At 33.4% G+C, this 25,603-nt stretch overlaps 1 protein-coding gene and 1 non-coding gene across 2 annotated transcripts in view; one reads left to right on the plus strand and one right to left on the minus strand.

Moving 5' to 3' along the window:
• VWDE (von Willebrand factor D and EGF domains) overlaps window positions 1-25,603 on the minus strand; it is a 91,840-nt gene that overhangs the window by 64,209 nt on the left and 2,028 nt on the right. Inside the window, exons 3-12 of the mRNA XM_057732576.1 lie at window positions 19,166-19,231; window positions 15,783-16,030; window positions 14,915-15,004; window positions 13,252-13,396; window positions 10,307-10,524; window positions 9,982-10,055; window positions 8,320-8,590; window positions 5,945-6,153; window positions 4,841-5,790; window positions 2,458-2,594 (exon numbers count right to left, since the gene is read on the minus strand). Of these exons, the coding sequence (XP_057588559.1) occupies window positions 2,458-2,594; window positions 4,841-5,790; window positions 5,945-6,153; window positions 8,320-8,590; window positions 9,982-10,055; window positions 10,307-10,524; window positions 13,252-13,396; window positions 14,915-15,004; window positions 15,783-16,030; window positions 19,166-19,231 (2,408 nt within the window). The remainder of the gene's footprint in view (window positions 1-2,457; window positions 2,595-4,840; window positions 5,791-5,944; window positions 6,154-8,319; window positions 8,591-9,981; window positions 10,056-10,306; window positions 10,525-13,251; window positions 13,397-14,914; window positions 15,005-15,782; window positions 16,031-19,165; window positions 19,232-25,603) is intronic.
• On the plus strand, window positions 11,918-12,022 carry LOC130852728 (U6 spliceosomal RNA). Its single transcript, XR_009053455.1, has one exon. It is a non-coding gene; the product is annotated as a U6 spliceosomal RNA (small nuclear RNA).

Below are 25,603 nucleotides of genomic sequence, written 5' to 3' on the forward strand. Positions count from 1 at the left end.
AACTAAAATCAACCAGAGGGTGAAGGAAATTCAAAATGGAATACAAATATTGAAAAATAAACATTTAGGGACTTCCTTGGTGGCACAGTGGTTAAGAATCCAGCTGCCAGTGCAGGGGACATGGGTTCTATCCAGGAAGTTCCCACACGCTGCGGAGTAACTAAGCCTGTGTCCACAATTACCGAGCCTGTGCCCTATAGCCTGCAAGCCACAACTATTGAGCCCATGTGCCACAACTACTGAAGTCCAAGTGCCTAGAGCCCATGCTCCATAACAAGAGAAGTCAACACAATGAGAAGCCCGTTCACCAAAATGAAGAGCAGCCCCTGTTCACCACAACTAGAGAAAGCCTGTGCGCAGCAATGAGGACCCAACATAGCTAATTACTTACTTACTTACTTACTTAATTTTTAAAAATAAACATTTAATTGTATTACAAATAAAATACATAAACACTCTAAACATGGTGGGAAAGAAAACAGTTAATCTGTGTAAGTTTGGTTTTGGCTAATGCATATATTTTCTTTCTTTCTATAGTTCTAAATAGTGTTAGAGAATTCCAGAGTATACTTTTTATTTATCAGATATTTGGAGGAGGGAAGTAGTATGAGAAAAAAATCACAGCAAAACATATATCTGAAAGTAAGAACAAAATGTATTTTCCAAGAAAATATAAACCTGTGGAATTCTCTCTTGTCAAATCACTAATTGTAGTGTGATGTCATATGGTTTATTCTGCCAAGAATAATGTAATGACAACTCTCTTGAGCAACACTGTAGTGAATGAAATTATATATATATATACACACATTACATTTTCTATTATGTCTTATTTCACTGGGGTTGGAATATTTCATGGCTCATTTAGAAAGGCTCTACTCATAAAATCTTGAAATAAACACAATTCTTGTATATAACTATTCGATAAAGACACATGCAAGATCCGTGGCCAGCGGCTTCCCTTGAGCCCTCTCAGGCTGTAAGACATCAGCTTCTGGAAATGATGAGTGATGAAGGAGAGTTTGCTGTAGGGCCTGAAAACCAAATGGAACTTTGTGAAGAACCTAAGAGTCCTTCTTCACCTAAGGAAAAGCTGAGTATGGACCTGCTGTCAGTGAAACAGGAAGAAGAGGGAGAATCCTATCCTGGGGCCTCATCCATGTCCACGTCCATGTCCATGGAAGATGATGACCCAAAAGTCACAGCAATGGCTGCGCTGGGAATGATGCCAACTAAATTGTCATTAAGTCCAGAGGAAGTCAATGCTGATATAAAATGTCAATTATTGAAGGAAATTTGACAGTTTGGACAAAAATATGAAAAATATTCAGATTGCTTAAAGGAGTGAAAGGACTGCCAGAAGTGAGGAAACAACTTGTTGAATTTGCCATCAAGGAAGTAGTAAGATTTAAAAGACAAGACTTAATTAATCGCCTTGAGAAGGTACTAGAAAAAAAGGAATATGACTACTTTGTCAACAAAGATTATCACACCTTAAGCATGTTATCCAGTTATCTTAATGATAGAAGAAAAAGAAGAACCAAATTGCTTTTTTCTAGAATGGAATGGAATATTGTTGAAACCTCCTAGCATGTGTTAAATAAGAGAACTGCCTTCCAGAGGCTACGAAAAAGCAGTGGAGCTTTTTAGTGTTATGAATTTCTCTTAGTAAAAACTGAGCTTTTGCCTTAAGAATTCAAAAAAAAAAAAAAAGGACACATACAAAAGTTATTTCCTCCTTAAATTTTCAATCTCAGAATCAATTTAGAGAAAAAGTAAAGAGAATGCTAAAATATGATTTGCTATTGTAAGTTTTTAGCTTTTCCATGTAATAAGTACTTTCTGAATTCAAAGTGCTTTCCTTAAAATAAAATTCCACTTGAATAAAGAAAAGGAAGGCCATATAAATAATCATCAAAAATAAGGTGTAATTTGATACACCAATGTTCAAACTGAGTGATCATGTTTGTCTTTTGTGGCCTCAAGAAAGAAAAACACTATTTTTTTTTTTTTTGGTAATTCTCCCATGTTAAATCCATAATAAGGGAAATATGAAGGATGAGCACAATTAGTCCAAACTTTTTGGTTTGTAAAAAGGAATTGCTCATATCTCTAAATCCTGTAATTCATGCACAGTGTCTTAGATAAAAATGACTACCGTTCTTTGTGTTTTTACATTTCAATAAATACAGAAGTTTACATATCAAGTTTGATATTATTTTAATTTCTTATTATGGCTGAAATAGTGAGCCAATACCTCAATAAAAATTATATAAAACAGTTTAATAGAGTTAGCAAATAGGGAAGCTTTATGGTTAAACAATAATTTTCCTGTTCAGCTCTCTGAGGATATGACATCCTTTGGGATTATGTTGCTAATTGATACTCCAAATTAATCTAAGAAAATTAATCTGAATAACATAAATTTAATTGTTTTAAAAATTATAATTAACATACCTTCAGTTTAGTAACTTCACATTTAATTGAAGGTGATTCTTTGAAGCCTTGACCAAAAACTCTCACCATCATACAGGTATATTTTCGAATATTACAGAATCCAGCATTCTCAAGTTCTATAATTTCAGGAACCTTGTCTTTGGAAAAAATTATTAAAAAATAAGGCATATTTTCTTTAATTCCAGGAAAAAAACTAATTATTTTCAAGGCCAAAATTAAAAGCATATGTAAAATAATAAAGTCTACGCCCAATATTATTTAATACATTAATTAAACTATTACATGTTAAGAGTAATCTGGTATTAAAAGAAGTGTTACCTACTATTCAAATTAACAGAAATAGCATTACAGATACTACCAGTGCCAAATAATACAGGTTTAATTAATGTTTTAATAATATTTGATACCAAATAAGTACAAGTATTAACAAATTACTCCTACCATGGCCTATGTTTTGGTTTTGCCATTTTGATTTATGTCATAAAGATAGATTATAGAAAAAGTGCTTTTGTAATAAGATAGTATAGTTAGCAATGCAATGTATTAAATTTTTTTTAATTCTTAATTTAAACTTTAGAAAAGAATGACCAAAATTTATGCATGCTGATGTCCCTGTATTATTGGTATTTTTATCCTACATTCTACTATAATCTTAGGTGAACTTCTCAGTTATAGGAGAAAAAATTTCTTTTATCAGTCAGAGTTAATTGACCTTCATATGGTTATTTCTCTGGTTCTGGTCTTGGTAAGATCATTCATTATCTCTATCAGCAAGATCTGGTGGTCAGAATAGATAAATGCAGTATAAAAAGTAATGGAGTCCTTTGTCTAAGTACTGGCAAAATCTAAGTGAATATAACTTTAAATAGCAATAGGATATAAAAAATCCTGTTTCATGTATTCAGAACCCTAAAATATTTATGAAAAATTTAAAAAACATATATTATTCTTTCATATATTCAACAAATGTTTACTTAGCAACTTCTATTTTTCTGGTGTTATTCTAAATTTTGGAGATATAGTAGTGAACAATAAGTCCCTGCCTTCATGTAACATATTCTAATATGGGAGGACAAAAAAACCAATGAAAAAAATAAAGTGTATCACATAAGTGTTTTTGAGGTAATGGAGAAAAAGTGTATTAACTATATTAAGGGAGATAAAGGCCATACGGTTGTGTGAGAAAACTACTTTATTTAGAATGACGATGGAAGGATTCTATGACAATATGATATTTGAATAGAGAAGAGAAGGAAGTCAGCCATGAAGATATGTGGTAGAATGTGCCAGTGAGAGGGAGCAGTAAGTGCAAAGGTCCTGAGGTAGAAGCAGGCTTGGCCTTTTTTGAGGAACAGCAAAGCAACCACTAGAAAACTCTGGAAAGTAATGACCTGTGGAGAGAATGGTAGATGAATTCAGTGAGAGAGGAGTCCCAGATTACATAGGGTCTCCTAGGCCATAGTAGGGCCTGCCATTTTACTCTGAAGGAGATGAAGAGCCAACAGAGGGATTTAAGCAGAGGAGTGATACGATCTGACTTACATTTCAAAGGAATCACTTTAGCTGCTGCATGCAGAATAAATTTTGAGGGAATCTATAATAACCCAGGGAGAGAGAATGGTGGCTTGGACTGCGTTGGTAGCAGTGAAAAACATGAAATTCTTTGAAAAAGATGAAGGATTTGCTGCTAATGGATCAAACATGAGGCTTGATATAAAAAGAAAAGTCAAAGTAACTACAAGTTTTTAATGTGAACAATTGGAGAAATGAAGTTTGCATTTACTGAGATGAAAAAGGGCAGGTTGGTGGAGGTAGGAGGAAAATCAGGAGTTATTAGTTTAATGGTTAATAGAATCAAATTGACTTTTTGAAATATCTTTCTCTAATATACTGGGACAAAATAATTTGTACCATTTAGATAGATTAGAGAAAAAAATTAAGCATATTAGTAAAATTAGCAAAATGTAAACAATGCTTAAAAATACTAAATTTGAGTTCTAGAAAAACGGTTATTCTCTGCAAGGAGAGGGGGCCTGCTATGTGCAAAGGCCCTGAGGTCAAGAGAACCTGGCATTGTAAGGAACAGCACAGAAACCAAAGTAGATGGAGTAGAATGAGTGAGGGTGATAGTAGTAAGGGATGAGTCTCAAGAGATATTATGTGCCTGATCACGTGATGTCTTATAGGCCATTATGAGTACTTCAGCTTTTATTCTAAGGTGAGACTGTTTTGGAAAATTATTAACATTGATTAATATAATTTGGGTTCTTTTCCATATATAACCTGAATAAAGCCTGTTAAGATACTGAAGGTAAGAAAGAACAAAGAAGTTTTCATCATTAAATAACATACACAAGATCAAAGTTGGAGTGTAACTGCTTACCGTGTGAATCACTGCAATCATAGGAACTAAAGCCTGGGGAACATGCGCAACCCCACTCCATACACTGCCCATGGCCACTGCATAAATTGGGGCATTTTAATGACAAGAGAATGTCTTGAATTGACTTGCTGTATTCTTCTCTGTTATATTTCCCCTCTTCCAAAATCCCCTTTTCACATTCATTTTCTAAAAGGGCCACACCTGCTTCTGCCCAGCTAAGATCATCTTTTAGGAGAACATCCTTAACACACATATCTATCACACTGTCTAGTCTCTTGCCAAGAAAGGCAAGACAGTGCCTTCCTATGCTGGAGTTGGCAAGAGTGTGCTGACACAGTGCCAATGTGCTGTATTCGGTGAGGCCAGATGGTGTGGGCCATGTGGGGACAAACTCTTGGTGGACATTCTCAGTATGGTCCTCAGGGAAGAAGTAAGTAAACTCTTCTAGGTCACTTTGGCTGAGACTTCGGAAAGCAAACAAAGGAAGAAACTCATTAAAGTTTTGCCGTTTCCATCTGTTTTGTTGATCCCACCTTGTTTCTTGGCTGTGATTACCCTGGTCCTGTGTATGTCTCCCCTTGTCCAAAGTTTTTGATGCATTTTGTTTTTCATTCCCAGGATGTTTTTGTAAATATAAGTACAGATTGGTTAGGTTCACATGCTTTTTTGCTTGAGGAAAGAAATCCAAATTATTTTCTTCTTGAGATGTATGCTTGTTTATTCCTCTGACAAGAGCTTCTGAATTAATATATTCAGAGGTGACATCTAGCTCTGGTATCAGGGAAGACAATTTGACACCTTTGGGGTCTTTGCAAGCTGAAACAGTTTCCAGATGATTAGAAGATGGATACAATGAAGTAGTGTCCAACGAGCAGCTACAATAGGATAGTTTTCTAGGTGATGGCAGAGAAACTGGCATTGTGTCAAACATGCTTTTTCCTGGGAAAATCCTTCCAGGTGGAAAACAGAAAAGAATAGTAATTTGGACAAGAACAATCTTTTCTCAGTAACATGTTGCAAAAAAAGCAGAGGGTTGAGTCACCCACTACTCATTTTAAGTCAAATATTAATACAATAAGAAATGAAAATAAGTTACTTTCTTACCTCCATTCATTAATAAAAGCAAAACAATTATTAAAAGTTTGATCAATTTTGATCCCATTTTTATCATGGAAATCATTTTCTGGGTTTTCATCAAAGGTGCCACAAAGTCCCAAAGTGTTTCTGTAATCTACACTAGGGGCTCTGATTGTTAAACTGATGCCCCATTCACTAAGATCAGCACGGATAAATGCTCCAGAAGAAAACCAGATCTGAAATACAGAAATAAATGATGTTTAAATGATATTCAATATGGATTAAAAAAAACTAGACATTTTAAGAAATAAGAAATAAATTCATTTATTCCTTTAATATAAAAAGAGAATAAAACAGGTTTTCTTTAGATCACAACTTTCCTTTTAATACTGCATGTCAAAATAATGGATTTTTGCATTTTGCTGACTTGAATTTTGAACCCCATATTGATCCTTTCATTGAGATAGCTTGTTTATACCCCTTTCTTTAAATAATTTAAACTAAAGTAAATATTTAATTTACACCTAGAAATGTTGAGGATAATGTTTACCAAGTAATATCTCTGATAATAATTATTTAATATAGAACTAGACTGCCGAGTAATTAATTTACACAGATAAATATAATTCCAGAGGAGTACATATTCCTGTGGCTAATCAGTATTCTCTTGCAGCCAGTAGGTGAATAGAATCAAAAGCCAAATTACACCAGAAAATTGCCTGGGGAGTTACTGGGAGCACGTGGTTTGTTGAATCATCCTAAGAGCCTGTGTCATCCATGGTCCTCCTCACAGGAGGATCACCTCTCCCAGGTCAGGGACTTAGATGTCTGTGTTGAAAATCACTGAAAACACACTACTTGTGTTTGTTCCTCTGACTCTCCTTCCCCTTTTATTTTTTTTAAATTTAAAAATAGCACTTTTTTCCTCTCTATGAAAACGGTAAGTGTTCATTACAGAAAAATATTTTAAAAGCAAACAAACCATACATTACTACTCAATCTGAGGTAGCTTACGTATCTTAATGCAAGTTCTCTGAAAAGCTCCCCTATATCTCATTAGTATCTTGGCCTGTCAATAAACACACATTTACCCCAAAATTTTATCAACACTGCAAAGTGTTCTGTTATGTGACTTCATTGTATTTAGGGTTTTGGTTAAACTGTTTTATTCATCACCAATCACTTATAATTTTTCCCTCTTGGAGAAATACAATGAATATCACTAGGGTTCTGCACATCCTTAGTTATTTTATTATGATACATTTTCAGAAATAAAATTTCTTGAAAAATGACATGTATAGGTTCAGTTTATTATGTATGAATAATATGTGTGTCCTCTGGAAAGACCGTAACTACTTTGTCTGCTCTTGTTTTTATATGACAGGTGTTTGATCTGCATTTCCTTGATAAACTAATAAGGTTGACATTTTCATATTTGTGTTGGTTTTGTACTTTTGGACATATTTATCAGTTTTATTTCTTTTGTGAATTTCCTGTTAATATTATTTGCTCATTTTAATTGGATTGCTGACTATATATTAGTGATATATGAGTGATGAAAAATTATTATTCATCTCCATGCTATAAAAATATTCACTTACATTTTCTACTACTTTCATTTAAATTTAAATTTCCTTCACCTGGAATTTACTTTTTTGGAAGATGACCATAAAATAGAAATAATTAGCTCACAAATATTAAGTATTATTTTAAAATACTAATGAGTGTATAATCTTGTATCTGTTTCTTGATTTTCTAATCTCTTCCGTGTATCTACCAGCTTATTCCTGAGGCAGAACCATCTGTATTCATTTCAAAAATGGGCTAGCTATGCCTGAATATTTATTCTTTTTTTAAATTAATTTTTATTGGAATATAGTTGATTTACAATGTTGTGTTAGTTTCTGCTGTACAGCAAAGTGAATCAGTTATATGTATACATATATCCCCTCTTTTTTAGACTTCCTTCCCATTTAGGTCACCACAGAGCACTGAGTAGAGTCAGGAACAAGATAAGGATGCCCACTCTCACCACTATTATTCAACATAGTTCTGAATATTTATTCTTAATTATATATCTCATCTCTGCTTAATATACCATTTATTGGGCATTGTCAAAAATATTTCTTATGGATAACCCACCAAGTTATCATACTGGAATTTTAAAATAAGGCACATTAGATCTGACAAAGTTTTAACTACGTTGTGTTTATTTGTGTGTGGTAAATGAAAAAAGTTTTATTCCCTCTAAGATCAGTGTTAATCAAAGAACTATTTTCCTGAAAAAACTAATGTTGAAAATTAATAGTTCCTAACGTAACAGAGATGAAAAGTTCAGATTTGAATCCAAAATCTGTAGGAAAACACAAAAAATACTTTTAAATGTGAAGAATCATACATACCGTGACTTTTCTTCCTAAGTAAGATTCACTTATCTTGATATTGCTGGTTACATCTTGGCTCTTTACAAATAAATATGGCTGTGATTCATGTAGCTGACCTCTGCACATATCGAAAGTAACTACATCACCTTCTTCTTTGGCAACAAAGCCGCAGTTACATGACACAGGATAGTGAAGGCTTCCACAGTCCCACTGGCGTACATGGATTTCAAAATCACGTGACATACTCTTATAAAGCACAAATGTTCCAGTTCTGAAGTTATCATACATCCTGTTATTAACAGAAGCCAACTGTATTAAGAATTGGTATAAAATATCACAATAGCACGTTACAAACCAAATATATATATACACCATATATATTAAATTCATATGCATGCAATATATTTTGATGCAAGAATGGAAAGTTTCTATTCTAATAGCTTTATATATCAAAAGCAATTATTTGTAGAGTACTGAATGAAACAAAGTAGTGACAAACACCTAAGTCTCTCTCACTACTTTTTTCTTCTGTTTCATCATTTCAGTCAATCCCTCCTTTTAGCCTTCTCTTTTTGACACTGCTTTTGTTTTCTTTGTAATACCTACTTCCTCAGATACACTATATATTTTATTTATTTATTGTCTATGTTTCTCTCCACCCATACAAATGTAAGCTCTATGAGACCAGGAGATGCTTGTCTGTTTTGTGCACTGCCATGCTCTAGCACTTAAAACGTGGTTTGTCACTAAGTTGTTGCACAGTTAATCTTGTTGAATTATAACACATTAAATTAATCACCACTATGCTTTCTTGAGGTTTTTCCACTAAAACTTCTAAGCCTTTAATTTTAACCACAAAGGATTCTTGTATGTGGGGTCAATTCCTACAACTTTTCAATACCTTTTCAAACTTTCGGAGTTTCATTTATTATTGGGGGGAGTTTTACATCTCTTTGCTGATATTGAATAGTTTCACTAACAATGATCACATTATAAATTTTTTAAGAAGGAATTACCTTGTATCATGAAGAAAATTATTACTCAACACTGAGGTGTTCTTATTATTTCTTTAGCACATCTTAAAATCATGTACTCCTGATAACAGTATAATTGAGTTTAAATCCTTCTATGTGACTATGAATAGCAAGATAGTTTAGGTTACTGTTTGATCATTTTGCTCAGTTTAATTTAAGTTCCAAAGGCAGATATCTAGGTATTCATGATGGCTACAACAGTTTTTCCTGAGCATCCTTGCAATGAATTAGAAGAGATTAGTTTTTAAAATAATTATAATGTGTTAGTTTAACCATCTTGCCTAAACCTTAAAGATTATTTCAGTACCATATAGAAATGCAAAACAGTACATATCTCTAAAGTAGATAATTTAATCATTATTACAAATAAATAAATGGTCAAGCTAAAATGATTGTATTTTTAAGAATCTCCATTTTAACAAATTAAGCTTCACAACTAATCTGTATACTTACTAAGAACTAGATTTTAGGGCAAAAACATTCCACACAAATATTTTGAAACAAACTAGTGATATCCATATGTCTCCCTTTCTAATCTCTCAGTGAATAGGACTAAGAAATAAAATAGTATAATGTTTAAAACAAAATGACAACAAAATCCAAGAGAAAAACAAACTACCAAAGGCAAAAACTTTCAGGAAATTACCTGCCATCAAAGGTAATTATATGTGGGTCAGTAAATGAATAGCAGTAAGCAGTCGGGACATCCTTTACTCTGATCTTAAAAGCAAAGAAATTTTCAGTAAATATTACCATTAACTTATTTAGTGATGCACAAAAAGTTTCCTAGCAAGCTCAACGAATTGTTAATTAACTACTGTTTTTATTGTAGTTACTGAAAGTGGAATAATTTAAAAACGTAAATGGTTTATTAAATGATTTTGAAATGAGAAGTTCACAAGGTACAGTGGTAAAATACACATATCTTTTTTAGAGCTTCATTTATAAAGATATTTTTGTAATTTGTTAACCTGGATGCTGTCTGGAATATAGCTGTTCCACAGAAAATCCTGATCAACTATAGGTTCTACTACAATATTTGTGACTCTGTTTCCATCTCGAGAAAAATCTGTTACAGCAGTGTAGTACACAGAAGCATGGCTGCAGGTTCCATTAGCACAGGATGATGTCTGGTGAAGGTCCACGTGACAGGAAGACAGTGCCAAATTTAAGTTTCGCTGTTCTTTACCTATTTTAGTGAAAAAATACACAGAAAATTTTCCTAAGAGAATCTACCAACCAAAGCACATAATAACTTGATTAACACAAAACACTGAATTGAGATTATTCTTAAATTATTTTCTCTTACTTAAAAATATAGTTGTAACTTTTTTTTTTTTCAAGCTCTTTATTGGAAAATAATTGCTTTACACTCTTGTACCAGCTTTTGAGGTACACCAAAGTGAAAGTAACTTCTGTCCAAAGAAACCAAAGCTACTGAACTCTACTCGATCTTTACAAATAGTTAATTACTATGTGTGTATATGTATATACATTATAAATTCATATGCATCTGGATAAAATTCAGAAGTAATATAAAATTTATTTTTGTTTCTTTAAAAAAAAAATGTAATCCTAAAACTTACTGTAATTCTAACACTAAGAAACATAATTTAATTTTTCTGTCTAATGCTTTTAGGCCCTGGGTCCAGATATGTCTTAGGGCTTGAACTCATGTTCTATCCATTGTTGAGTGATAGCAATGATTACTGATCATTAATGATTTCTGACACAGAGTTCATCAAACAGATTTAATTATTGATACAGAGTTCACCATTCTAAAAAGCAGAAAAATAAAGACAAATTAAGTAATTCCACACCAGTAATAAATCGTCAATCTCTTTGCACTTCCCAAATGCCCCAATATTTTCAGAACCTTGAGATGCTTTCTTGCCTATGGAACAAAGAACACACAAGAAAATAATTTGGAAAAAAAAAAGGTAACAAAAGAGAAAGAAGGAACTCTAGGGATTTGTATAACTAGACAAAAAGGATAGATTCTTCCAAAAGCTGGCTACAAAAGAAGTTTGCTCTCACATCCAAGTAATGAATACAAAGTCCATCTGAGACATGCACACTACACAGATTCTAAATTCCTGAAAAAATTTTCTCCTCATGCATTTTTTTTCTAGAAATATATACTTTTCCCACGTACATAACAACAGAAACATCCAAATCCTTAACCAGCTCCCTAGGGTGAATATGAAACATATCTGGTTTAGATAGAACCCCTGACATCATTTCCCCTGGTCTATGGTATGAGGGCCAAGTACCGTTCTCTTTAAGCCTGTGAAAAAGCAGTGGGGCCTTTGTAGAAATACACTGGGAGACACCAACTTGTTCTCTACGAAAGTAGAGCTATAATGAAAATATACTTAAAGAAGATGAGATGAAGAATGTCAGAATGAAATCCAGAAATTCCTTTCCAGAAAAAAAGGAAATTGTTTTTAATTGACAAATAATAACATAAGCTTTTAAAATGTAGGAATATATTTAGGCTGTTTTTATATTATTACAGCAATGTTTGTCTTGTTGAAAGAACTGAGAGCATGCAAATATAGTTTAAAGTATACTTGGATGGCGCTCGCTTCAGAGGAACATATACTAAAATTGGAACGACACAGGGAAGATTAGCATGGCCCTTGCTCAAGGATGACACATAAAGTATACTTGGATGGAAATCTTTGCCTAACACAATTTTGTAAAATGTCAATAACATCATCATCTTCCTATTCTCCCCCACAAACTGTACTAAAAATGCATAATATGCAAGTATGCACAACATGCAAATACTTTGAAGTAGAATTGTGTCAAACAGCCTGAGGGAGAGGGTTTAATTAATATTCTAGGTTGTATTTCAAAATAAAGTGTTGCTTATGGTGCTCCTGAAAGCTGAGTGTGTAGCTGGGTGTTATCTAAACCTGTTGACTGTCAAGTATGTTGGGATAGCCTCTCTTGATTCCTCTTTCTCTCTCCTTAGTCATCTCTTTTTCTGGGTGAGTTATTCCCATGAAACTCTCTCTCCCCTCTAGCATGTTTATCCTTTTGTTTCTCTGATTTAATTAGGTATAATATAGACATGAAGACCTAGATACATTGCACTTGGTAGATTTACTAAATAAAATTTTATGCCCTATGGTGAAAAGGTATGTGAAAAGAATTGGAATCTCCCTTAAAAGTTATTTTAATTTATGTATCTTTTGCTTGCTTGGTCCCTACATCAGAAGCTTAGGGGAAAAGAACCCAGTCAACGCAGTCACTGCTATACATGGTTTGTCCTCTCATACTCTATCCTGTTCTGTGGGAGAATTTCAGCTCTCTCTGTGGCTGTGACAGTGATGGGTATGTGGCCATGTAACATACACTCCATATAACTAGCAGTTTAAATGGAAGAATTTTAAAGCAAAAGATTTCAAACAGGAGCTTACATTAGGCAGTGAAGTGTGAAGAGTGCATTGTGGGATCCATGTTGTATAAATTTCAACTTTTAGCATAACTTATCACCCTCCCTTATTAGGGATGATTTGGAAAAACTTAAAGAGCAGTTTGTCCCTCAATCTCTGAAAACAAAACAAAGAAGAATTAGTAGAAGGAGGAGGAGAAGAAAAAGGAAGATGGATGTGGAGAAGGAGGAGGAAGAGGAGAAAGATAATAAAAGAGGAGGAAATTGTTCATTATTGTCTTTTTTTTCCCTAATTTGTGCTTTGAGCCCAGGAAGGATAAATGTGAACTGCAAGATGGATTGCTTTTGCAATCATAAATTTGGCCCCGTATTATTAATATGACTGAACTGTAATTTGATGTAAATACACAACATAATTAATTATATGAGTACACTGCAGTGACTTCCTGAAGAAAAAAGCACTAGTTATGATTTGAAATCTAATAATAAAATGACATGGATTTAGTATATTACCTTGATCAACAGTTGTCAGTTTTAATGAGATTTTGCACTCCTGATCAAGCTCACTGAATTCAGGACAAATAATAGGAATAGTGCTCTCTATCCTCAACTGGTATTCTTTCCCATCTTCTGATATAGTGCTCAGTTCAGGTTGTAACTGGTATAAGAAAATATGCAGAGCAGTCATGTTAAAATAGAATTTATTTCTAAGATATAATAATTTTGAAAGGGCATTTTTCCTCAATAGCTCATATTTTGCTAAGTGAGCTGGCAGTAAAAACTTTAGCACTAGAATTTTTCAATTAAACAAGATTAATTAAAACCAAAGCCTTATAGACATCAGCAATGCACAGAAGAGTACATGGAGTTGCTGTAATGTTCTGAGTTTAGGCACAATTTGTTTCTCCAACACATTTTAGGCAGTCTGGTTGGAGCCTGCCTTCGTGATTCTGTTTCATGGTGGGCACTGGAGAATGGAGGGGACAGAAAGATTCCTGTATTCTCCCATCTGTTTACTAAGGTTTACTGACACATCAGGGGCATATTCTATTTATTCTCAGGGATTAATATTGTCCCTAATATCAATTAGAAATCTAAATATTTTAATAGATAAATCAAAATATTATTGTCACCTGAAGTATCTCAACCGTCAGCTTATTTCTCAGCTTCTGCTTTCCACAGTTGGATTTACTGAGTATTGAAATCTAGGACTGGTCTTACCCCAGTTCACAGGTCAATCCTTTTTTGAAGCCAGATGTTTCTATGCGGTCTCAGTTCTTGGCTGGCCCTCAAAACAGATGGTTCTGAATATGCTCCCTGTTAGCCTAATCAGAAACAGCACCGGGGACTGACCACTGGCCCTAATGTTGTCTGCTTAGTTCTTCCCAATGTAGATGCAGAGGTTCTATGTTCCCAAGGTCTGAGCTCCATTTCACCTCCAACTGTGTTTTATGCTATTCTGACAACATAGTTCAATCTCCTCATTCCTTTCCCTCTCCCTATTGTGTATAAGTGGACTTTATCCAGAAACGGGCTTTGTCTTCATTAAGTCTTATTCTCACAGTTTATCAATTATCCCATCTTGTCCTGAACTAGAGATGAGTTCAGGTCAAACTCCAGTCCCATGGCTGAGACCTCACAGGGTGCACAGTGCTTGCCTGCCTAGACCCCCACTCCTTCCCCCACTTCTGCATTCCCTGTCACCACTGATCATCTGCTGGAATAGCTCATCACTTCCTGGACCACAGTGCGGCCAGCACTGACCATAGATATTGCCTTGTTTAGTTACTTCAGTCTTTGCTGTCCATAAAGCCCAAACTTCTGGGCCAGTTTCTACTCTAGCCAGAAATCCTAGTGTTTGACCTGGTACCTGTCTTCAAAAATGATAAACTTTGATACCCTAACTTTTAGTTACATGATGGAATTATTTATTGGGATAGAATCTTTACTTTAGTCTAATTTGAGTTATTTCTGAAAAAAAAAAAAAAAAAAAGCAAGTATATTCCAACTTTAGTTCATTAACAGGCCCTCAAAGTTCATTGGCACTAGAATTATTTGGGTTATTTCTCAAAAATACATTGGGTCTCAGCTTTCAGTCTCAGCATCCACAGATCACAGTATGGAAAACACAGTTCCAGAGAAACAATCTTTCAAATCCATCCCCACTGCTACATACCTTAATGCCTGCAAAAAATTCTTGGCTTTTGATGGCTAAACTTTGTACATGTGGTTTCTCCAAGAAAAAGATGGAAGCACTACAAAATATCTATGAATACAGTTAACAAATATTCGTTTAGCAACACAGTTATGGAGGGAACATGTTAATTATTATATTTAAGTACTTAATTTTAAATTTTAGTAGACAATGCATAAGATATAATAGAAAACAAAATAATTTAAAAACGATTGAAAATTGAAAAAAGTCCATCATTATAAAATATTAATTATTTAAACTGCAACATAAATCAAAGTTTTGTAGACACTGTATTTAAGATGTATTTAAAAGTGGATAATAAGTGATATTGTCATTGAAATACATAAAAACATTTTTTTCCAGAATAAAAGTCTATCATTTTTAAAACAAGAAAGGGACATAAATTCATAAGGGTTCATTGATAATAATCAGTTAATTACTAAGAGCAGATATACATATAAAGCCACTAAGATTACTGACTTATCCAGTTATCACTGGAGTTGGCACAATTGCCAAGAAAAAAATAAAAACATTGTGCGTTATATTCTGGGGGCAAAAGGTAATTTTAGAATATATTTTAAAATCCATTTTTTTAAAGATTTTTTTTTTGATGTGGACCATTTGTAAAGTCTTTATTGAATTTGTTATAACATTGCTTCTGTTTTATGTTTTGGTTTTTTGGCCGTGAGGCATGTGGGATCTTAGCTTCCTGACGAGGGGTTGAATCTACACCCCCTGCATTAGAAGGCGAAGTCTTAACAACTGGACCACCAGGGAAGTCCATAAAATCCATTTTTGAAAATTAACACATTTATGAAAATAAAAGAAAACCCAACTGTTTTGAACATACCCTGTCTCCAAGTCTGAGATTTATGCCATCCAGTTCTAAAAGAGAGAATGCCTGAACTGTAGTCTCTTGTTTCAGCTCCTCTTTGATTCCTAGAGAAGAAAGCCTGGACCAAGCTATGAGAAATCCCACTGAGTTGTTTGTAGGGGAAACATCAAAAGCACACCTACAGAAAAGCCTGGACTCAATCACCTCCACTACAACCTCTGGCCTTCCTGGAGGTGGTGGTGGCAATGAGGCAGACAGCTGACCTGGTGGGAGAAAGTGCATAATTTGTAGTTGGGCATATTAAAGAGCTGTTATGGGAAAGCTCATGAAAACTGTAACTCAGGGATTTATATTAATAGAAAATAAAATGCATTTGGAAAAATAATTATTTTCTAGCAATCAGCAAAGTAGGATATCCTTACTTTGACCTATAATCACAAAAATATTGATAGTAGAGAAATTTGTCAGCTCATTAAGCTTGTATTAATGTATGTTGAATATGACTACTTTTGAAAAGTCTAGCTCTTGAACAGAATAGTAATTTACTTTCTTTTAAGCAATTATCTTTTCTAAAAAAATGTAACAAATAAAATTAAGATTTCTACTTCATAATTTCCTGTTATGAAGAAAAATAGTCATTATAATGCAAAATCAAATGCCTTACTATTTTACTCTTATAAGTTACTCATAACTCAATTTATCATTACTCTGGGTTGAAAGAGCTTTTCATTACAGAAGTGATTATACCATGTTAATGAAACATATTAAGTGTTAAACAACAGTCTTATTATTTTCATTTTTCTGAGGTTAAAAAAGTTTAAAGTTTTCCATAGGAACTCAGGAAAATTTTACAATTTTTATCTCTGGGCATTTGCAAGATTAAATCTGGGGATCTAAAATGTTTCAAAATAGTTTTTGATTTGTTTTGTTCTGTCTTAGAAAAGAGAAAAATATCTGAGTGATAAATTTTAGAAGTAAGATTTTTTAAATGTCCTAAAATATACAAATATTTTTCTATGATATACACTGTAATTTTATGATAATCATAAAATTATTTTCTCAATTCTGTAATGTAGATTTTGTAAGATTCTGACACCTAAGTTTAAATATGAGGGGAACAAACTTCAGTACTTTCAGATATTTTAAAGTGTTATTTTGTTAGATGTTTAATTACAAAATCCCAATAACAAGTGACCTGTTTTCAAGTTAACCTAAGTAATAAATATTTTGCCAAACATTTTAAGTATCAGGCCAAATCATTATCTAGATTTGAGGGAAATAATAGCCTACTTTTGAGTATATATTATTTTTTTTTAATTATGTATCTGAGAAAAAATTTTCTCTTAAATAAACTAAGAAAAAGATGTTGAACTTATTTCCAAACAGGGAGGAACTACCTATGGAAAGGATTATTAGAAACAAGAGATAACAAATGACTGAAAAGAAAGTAATTTATGAAATTAAAATTTTTGAATCAACTGGCATCAACTAGCTGGGTGAGCTAATCATTGCTCACAACAATGTAGATCAAAAAACATTTGTTAAAATATATTTGAAGAAAAAGTTTTCAAAACCAAGATAAATTATTTCTGCTTGAAAAGCACAATTATTATCACTTTGTCAATTCTAACATAGCATGGGTTGAATATGTTAATACATTCTTTATCGTATTCTGAAGCCTTATCTGTTGACTTTTTTTTTTTTGGCTGTGTTGGGTCTTCATTGCTGCGCACAGGCTTTCTCTAGTTGTGGCGAGCAGGGGCTACTCTTCGTTGGGGTGTGCAGGCTTCTTAGTGCAGTGGCTCTCTTGTTGCAGAGCACAAGAGGCTCTAAACAGGTGGACTTCAGTAGTTGTGGCACATGGGCTCAGTAGTTGTGGCTCGCAGGCTCTAGAGCGCAGGCTCAATAGTTGTGGACCATGGGCTTGGTTGCTCCATTGCATGTGGGATCTTCCTGGAGCAGGAATATGAACCCATGTCCCCTGCATTGGTAGGTGGATTCTTAAACACTGAGCTACCAGGGAAATCCCTATCTATTGACTTTTGACTAAATATTTTCATTCAAGTGTTACTTTCACGAGTTGTGTATGATTTTGTATATCAATTTTTCCAATTAACTGCATAAATATTCTGAATAACATAACAAGTAACTTAAATGTATTGCTTATTCAAGAGAGAGAAGTGATTTTACTGTAATATATGTGTATGATAAAGAAAATCCAAATCAATAATGCAGAATAGACAAAAATTATACTTTATGGTTAATCTTAGTATTACTAAGGATATTGTGTTATTCTCTTACAACAGGGTCTAATCAAACAGATTCTGAGCTAAAATAATTGCTTGTTTAGAGAGCACTAGAAAAAATGGGCTGGAAAATCCATTTACAAATGGAATAGGGCATAGAAAAACAAAGTGATTTATTTTGAGGATTATTATAGTAGTACTTTTTAAAAACAAAGAATATTAATTCTTAGACCTGGTATCTAAATTTTATATGATCTATCCTGATTTGTTTTACATCAGTATGGTTTATTTCACCATTAAAAACACCGTTTTAAATTATATTAATTATATGTCAACAATCCCTCATTGAATCAGTATATCACCATATTATCATCAATATATTTGGCCAACAGGCCCCACAAAAAAGGCTAATGTTTCAATCAATAATTTTAATTTCTGCCCCCCCATTTTATGTAGACATCATAAATTTTATTAGACAATTATTTAGAATGATTTGTTATAGTAGGGGAGGTCTTAATATTTGAAATAACTTAAAAAAATTAAATTAGGAAATGAAAAATATAGATTGAAGGGAGGGAAAAACTGTGACTATCATTAACATTTTTGATGATTATCTTTCAAGATTTATTTAGTACGAAGTACCATGGATACTACTGGTGTCAAAGTATGTATTCTTGCATTTTAATATTGTTTACAGAATATTTTATCATTATGGTTACATCAAAAATATTGAATCAATCAGCAGTTACTGGATATGTGCAATTTATTTTTTTCATATTATTTGAAAATACTGTTATAAATATTGTGCTTGCACACTTTAAATATTTCTCTAGGTAGATTTTTGGAAATGGAATTCCTAGGAACAAATACATGTGAATTTTTAAGGCTGTTGAACAGATTTTCTCATGCAAAGATTCTACCAATATACACACATATCTGAAGGATATGAATATGCCCAACTCTCTGTACCTCTTGCCAACTCCTAGATTATTTCTTAAAAGGCATGATAAAGTGATTTTTATTTTTGATATCCACTAGACTATCGTCAAATATTAGCATAATTCAACACATAAAGTAAGTCATAGAACATAAAAACCTGTTGAAATTATTAGTTTATAAATACATTGTTAAAAAATAAAATGTGATACTTACGAACACAATCACCTCCAATTTCAGTTTCGTCAGGGCCACATGAGTGTAAATTTGCATCAGAAATAGCTGCAGATAGGTTAAGGTTTATATATTTATTCAACTGATCAGATAGATAGATAGACAGGTAATAGATGGATATCTGAGATGACAATTCTTTGGAGAAGTATGTTTTAATACAGATTGACTTCCTTGTTCTCATTTTTTTTCATAATAATGTTTTTCCCTTTTCAGGACGAGATCAAATGGAGATAATTTGGGATCATATTTTGAAACAATTATAGCTTTCATATCTTGGATTCTAAATTTTAGTCTGCATTATTAAGTAATGAAACACTACAATCTCCTGAAATGTATACAACAGGTGGTTTGGTATCCCTTCCTTGGGAATTGCCTCCCCCATAATCAAGCACAGGACTACAAAAATAAGTCTGTAGTTGTCATGGTAATACTTATAACCCAATGCCAAGCTCAGTTCATTCTGAACAAAGATAGGCTCATCAGATTGCTTCTACGAGGAATTTAGAATTTAAACTGAGAGATGGGGAATTGAAAGCTCAGTCAAGTTAATGATGGAGCTCTACAGGAACGTCTACAAACTCCTATCGCCAAGATTATGGAGTTGCTCTATATCCCACACCTTTTGAGGCCTTCCTATTTAACTCTTCCTCAGATTCAATGACATTTCCTAAAATCTTAGTGTTAATCTTTTTTCTTCTTTTTACATTATTTCTACTTCTTTTCTGTTATTTGCAACCCAAACTAATGATCCATTGTGAGTTATTTTTTTATTTGCATTTTGATCAGAGTTCAAATATATATATATATATATTTGAGTTTTGTATATAGATATTCAATTTGCTGAAAACACTATCTGATTCTTTTCCACGGAGCTGACTATGTTCTGTGTTGAAAATTAGTTAACTATATGCATATTAGTTTATTTCTGGACCCTATCTTTTTCCATTGATCTATCTATATTAATGCTAATATAACACTTAGATTATTTTAACTTTAGATTGTCTGAAAGACAGTGTAATTTGTCCAACATTTTTTCTTGTCAAAGTAGTACGTACTTTGTAGTTCCATATAAAAAACTATAAATCATTTTGAGGAGACGACATCTTAAGATTGAGTCTTTTGATCCCTGAACATGTTTTATCTCTTTATTATTTTAGGTAACCTACAATTTCTCTCAGGAAAATTTTACGGTTTTTACTTTACAGATTTTGTACATCTTTTTCCATATTTATTCCTCATTGCTAATATAAAGAAATAGAAATGATTTTTTTTTAATTTTTAGATGTTAATCTTTCTTCTCTCAGGATTGCTAAATCCACTTGACAGCTCCAGCAGCTATTTTGTAGATTCCATTGGATTTTAGAAATAGATGCTCATGTCATGTGCATTTATATTTGTGAGGGATGTTGTTCTGTAGTTTTCTTTTCTTGTAATGCCTATATCTGGTTTTACTTTCAGAATAATGCTGGCCTCACAGAAGTTCAGAAGTAGTCCCTCCTCTTTACTTTTTTTGGAAGAGTTGTGTAAAATTGCTATTATTTCCTCCTTACATGTTGAGAAGAATTCCCAGGCCATCTGGGCACGAGTTTTAGTTTGCTTGTTTGTTTTGTGGGATAGATTTTAACTAGAAATACAATTCATTGAATAGACATAGGGCCGTTGAAGTTATTTATTTTGAGTGAGTTTTGTTTTGTGTGTATTTCAAGAAATTTGTCTACTTCATCTATGTTGAGTTCACTGGCAGAGTTATTCATAATAATCCTTTTCTTATTCTTGTAATATATGTAGAATCTGTAGTTGTATTACCTCTCTCATTCCTGGTAATTTCTATCTTCTCTTTTTTACTGATTGAATTGGCTAGAGAATTATTAATTTTACTGAATTTCTCAAAGAACCAGGTTTTGATTTTCTTGAGTTTTCTCCTTTGTGTATTGTTTCAGTGATTTTCACTCTCATCATTATCTCCTCTTCCTGCTCACTGTGGGTCTCATTCGTATTTCTTCTACTCTCAGTGTATAAGCTGAGGTCTTTAATTTGTGACCATTCTTGTTTTCCAATATAGATGTTTAGTAGGTTTTTCTTTTAGTTAACTTCAAGCTTTTTCTAATACTCTAATTTCCTTAATTCAGGGCCCAGAACGTTTTCTATCTTGGTAAATGTTTCATGTGCAATTTGTAAATAATGTGGATTTTCTAGTCTCCTCCATTTTTTCAATTTGTAAATTTGGATTTTCTGGTCTCTTCCATTTTTGCTGTTTTTGTTTCTACCTGCTCAATTACTGACAGATGGGTATTAGTCTCCAACATAGACTGAAGATTTGTCTATTTCTCCTTGAATATGGATGAGTTTTGCTTCATGTATCTTGAATCTCTGTTATTAGGTATGTAAGTATTTAGAATTTTTATGTCCTGTTGTTGAATTGACCCTTTTATCATTAGGAAATGAACCTTGTTTTTCCAGGTAATATTCTTTGCTCTATAATCTACTCTAATATTAATGTAGCCATTCAAGATTTCTTGTGATTTGTATTACCTAAGTATATCTTTTTCTACCCTTACACTTTCAACCTTATTTTTTAAATACTTAAAGTTGGTTTTTCTAGGCAGCATATAGTTGGGTCTTGCTTTTCTATCCAATTTGATAATTTCTGACTTTCAGTTGGGATGTTTAGACCATTTTTATTTAATTGATTATTGGTATTGTAGGGTTTAAATTTACAATGTTGCTGTTTTCTACTTGTCCTATTGGCACTTTTTGCCTTTTTCTGCCTCTTAAAAAACTGAGTATATTTTATGATTCCATTTTCTCTCTCTTGTTGGTTGATTAGCTATAATTTCATTTTTTTGTGAGTGCTGTAGGGTTTATAGTATACATTCTTAATTTCTCATAGCCTACTTTCAATTGACAAGTTGTGTATAGCACAAGGACCTAACTACTTTGCTAACTAAAAATACAGAAAATGTGAAAAATATTTTTCCCATGGATTATTCTAAAAAAATAACATATATCAATCTTTTTGTTTGAATGGCATTGATTACAATCTTGAATCAATGTTTCTTTTCTTGTTTGGCTTGTAAAAATTGCTAAGGGTAGATGAATTGTGTAAAAATGACATACAAATTTTAAAAAACAAAACCTAGTCATGAGAATTTACTATTAAAGTGAAAAACTTTTTTCTTAATTTTTGCTCTCTTGATAGTTTTTAAGGTAAATGTGATTGACTGTTGCCTACCCAATTACCATAGGTTTGGGGGTAGAAATACATCCAAGTAAAAAAAACTACACTTCACAGACCGTCTTTGAAGATGAGCCTGAGATGAGAAAGGGAATTCTGAAGGGGTTGTGATAAGGCTTTTCTCGAATAAACTCCTTAGAGGGGAGCAAGTTTCAGTTAGCACCAGCCCTCTTTTACCCTTTGGAGTTTCCCTCTCATTCTGTCTAAAATGGAGATAAAAAGGCTAAACCTGGACCTTCATCCTGTCACTATGAAGGAAAAGCCTGAAGACTCACAAAGACCTCAGCCTGCCACTGTAAAGTGGCCAAATCACCATTATCAGTGAATATCTGTTCCAGATTCTTGGCAAGCAAGAAAAAGAAATTATTAAGTGGATTAAGTGACATTTTTGTTTGCTATCTATTAAGTTTAAGTCAAGTCTAAACGGTACTTCAAGGTAAGCTTTTACTGGCAAATCAGAAAGAATAATTCATTTGTATGTCTGACTAATAACTTGTACATTAAGAGTAAAAAATAACAATCATCTCCCAGAAATTCTCTTTCCCTAAAACCAGTAGGAGGAGTTGACTATGAAGAATGAGAGAAATAATTCTGAATGTTCAAGCTTGAGAAATTGAGTGGGTAGTAATGACATTAACAAAACAGGAAATAATTTTTAAATTTTAAGGGCCTGTCATGAAATGCAAATTTTAAATACCGAGTTTCTAAATTCAATGTAAACAATAACAAAAAAAATTTCTGTTGAAGTGATTATTTGTATTTTACGCTATTCTCTAGTGTAAAAGTTTTTTGTTTTCATTTTAAACAGTTGTCAATATTTCTTAAACTAATGTAGGTAAATTTTTGGTTTTTTCCATTGAAACACCTGCAGAATTTTACTCAAATATTTGGTAATATTATTTGGAATTTTATAACAATTATTTTTTGATGTCAAGAGTATTGAAAAGTGCTAAAAAAAGAAAAGAAAAAAACACATTTTTCAAAATCTCTCAGCTTGGTCACCCAATGAAGCTAATGCATCTCTCCGGATTTCCTCCTTCCCAGTGAATTACACTAGCTCTACTAACTGAGCAGATGCTACCCTTCCTTATTGAACATACTGCTTGCAGCCAGGTTTAGTTGGCCAGCAGCTGTGTAGGAAATATGAAGATTTACTGGCTAACTATCTCAGGATAATTCTCCGAAGACTTCTCAATGCCCAGAGAATAAATGCAGAGCTCCTTAAATATTGGGTCTTGCTGCCCTTCCAAGTACATGTCTTGTTATGTTCTCTCTCGCTCACTGAGATCTAGCATCTTTGTCCTGCCTTTTCTCTTGTGAGTACACCCCACTCTAATCATCTTAAGGCCTTCCATGTGCTATTGTTGCTATCTGGGATGTTCCTCCTGTCACTCTTTATCTGGCCAAGGACTATTCACCTTCAAACTCTCAGTGTCAATGCCCTTTTCTCAGAAGAGGCTTTCTTTGCTGACACCACATTATAAATTTCATCCTCCCCTTACCTCCAGTATTCTTTAAAACTTTTATTTTTCATTTATAGTTTAACTAATTCAATTGAAATTAATTGTAATTTATACTGTATATTCTTTGCCATTGTTTTGCTGTATCTGTGTTATTTCTGGTTTTCTAATTTGGCAGGACTAGCAACCTCAGGATGAAAATGTTCTTTGGTGTTACCCATACAATTTTTATTATTTGCTGAATCAATGTTTGCCTACTGATTCACAGCAGTATTTCCTAGCATTTTCAGTCTTCCTACATATGAATGAGCCCAGATAACATAACAGAAGAGGATGGTTTTCTCCCATAACCTGGTCACATATCAGCACACTCCCCCACATCTTCCAACAGGAATTAAGTCCCTCATTTATCAGCTTCATTCTTGTCTAAGCAGTCCAAGTAAAAAAAAAAAAGTCACCATTATGTAGTTTCTATTTTAAGCTCCTTGCAGCTGAGGAGCTGGGCCACTAGTTTTATTAAATACTGCCCTGGTGTAAAGGCCACATTGTCTGCTTTCAAATAGTTCACAGGCATAATTGAGTACAGAGAAAAGGAAACAAAAAAGTTTCATTAGCTTCATTAGTTTTCTAGTGAATGCTCCATGACAGTGTGTTTTGGCCCCAGTAGGGGCCTCTATTTCCCAGCATCCTTAGTCAATACCATGGTCAGCATCAGGGTCATAAGTCTGACGTGTATTTTATGTCTGTATACCTCATGTCCCCTCTTAGATAACAGGCCAAAACATAACTCTCAATTCCTTTCTCTCCCCAACCAATGCATTTGCACTCCAGTCTCTCCCATCCCAATTGCTTAAGGAAAAAACCTAGATGTTGTTCTTGGTTCCTCTCTTTCCATCTTCTCCCATATTTAATACGTGAGCTCTGTCTCCAAAAGACATCTCAACTAAGTACCCTCTTTCCTTTGCCACTAGTCTAAGCCATTTCTACCTCCCCCAACCTGTAAGCCACCACCATCTTTCTACCAAAACAATGCAACAGCCTCCTAGATAGAGTCTTACTGCAGGAATAGTAGCCTTTTGAATACAACCCTCAGATCATGTTATTCACCTATTTAAAATCCCATAAGCCTTTACTGCAGTTATGACTAAATGCAAGTTCTTACCATGGTCTACAGGCCCTATAGATTCTGTCCCCTTCCAAATTCTCTGGCCTCATCTCCTAGGGCTCATCCACTCAGTATGTTGTTTCTCCTTCAGTTCCTTGAGTGGCCATCTTTATACCTAACTAAGGACATTCCCATTTACTGTTCTTTTTACCTGGAATGCTCTTTTCCCACATCTTTTCATGACTGGCTCATTCTCTTCATTCAGAGCTCAGCTCAAGTTCATCACTCACTCAGAGAGACATTTCTCAGGTGCCCTCTGTAAGATAGCATCCCTGTGCCAGTCAACCCCTATTGCATTCACTAGTTTAACTGATAACACTTATTGCTTTCCAAAATAATTTTATTTTTGTTTTGTGACAAACATTTTATTTTAAAATAATTTATATTCACACAAAGTTTACAAAATAATACAGAGCTATCCCTTATACCCCTTATTCATGTTCTGCTAATGTTCAGATTTTACCAGTTTTCCATGAATATTCTTTCCTGTTCCAGTTATCCAATCCAGGATATCTTCATAATGCATTACTCATGTTTCCATAGTCCTCTCCAATCTTTGA

The sequence above is a fragment of the Hippopotamus amphibius genome, chromosome 4, assembly GCF_030028045.1.
Source record: "Hippopotamus amphibius kiboko isolate mHipAmp2 chromosome 4, mHipAmp2.hap2, whole genome shotgun sequence".
Lineage (NCBI taxonomy): Eukaryota > Metazoa > Chordata > Mammalia > Artiodactyla > Hippopotamidae > Hippopotamus > Hippopotamus amphibius.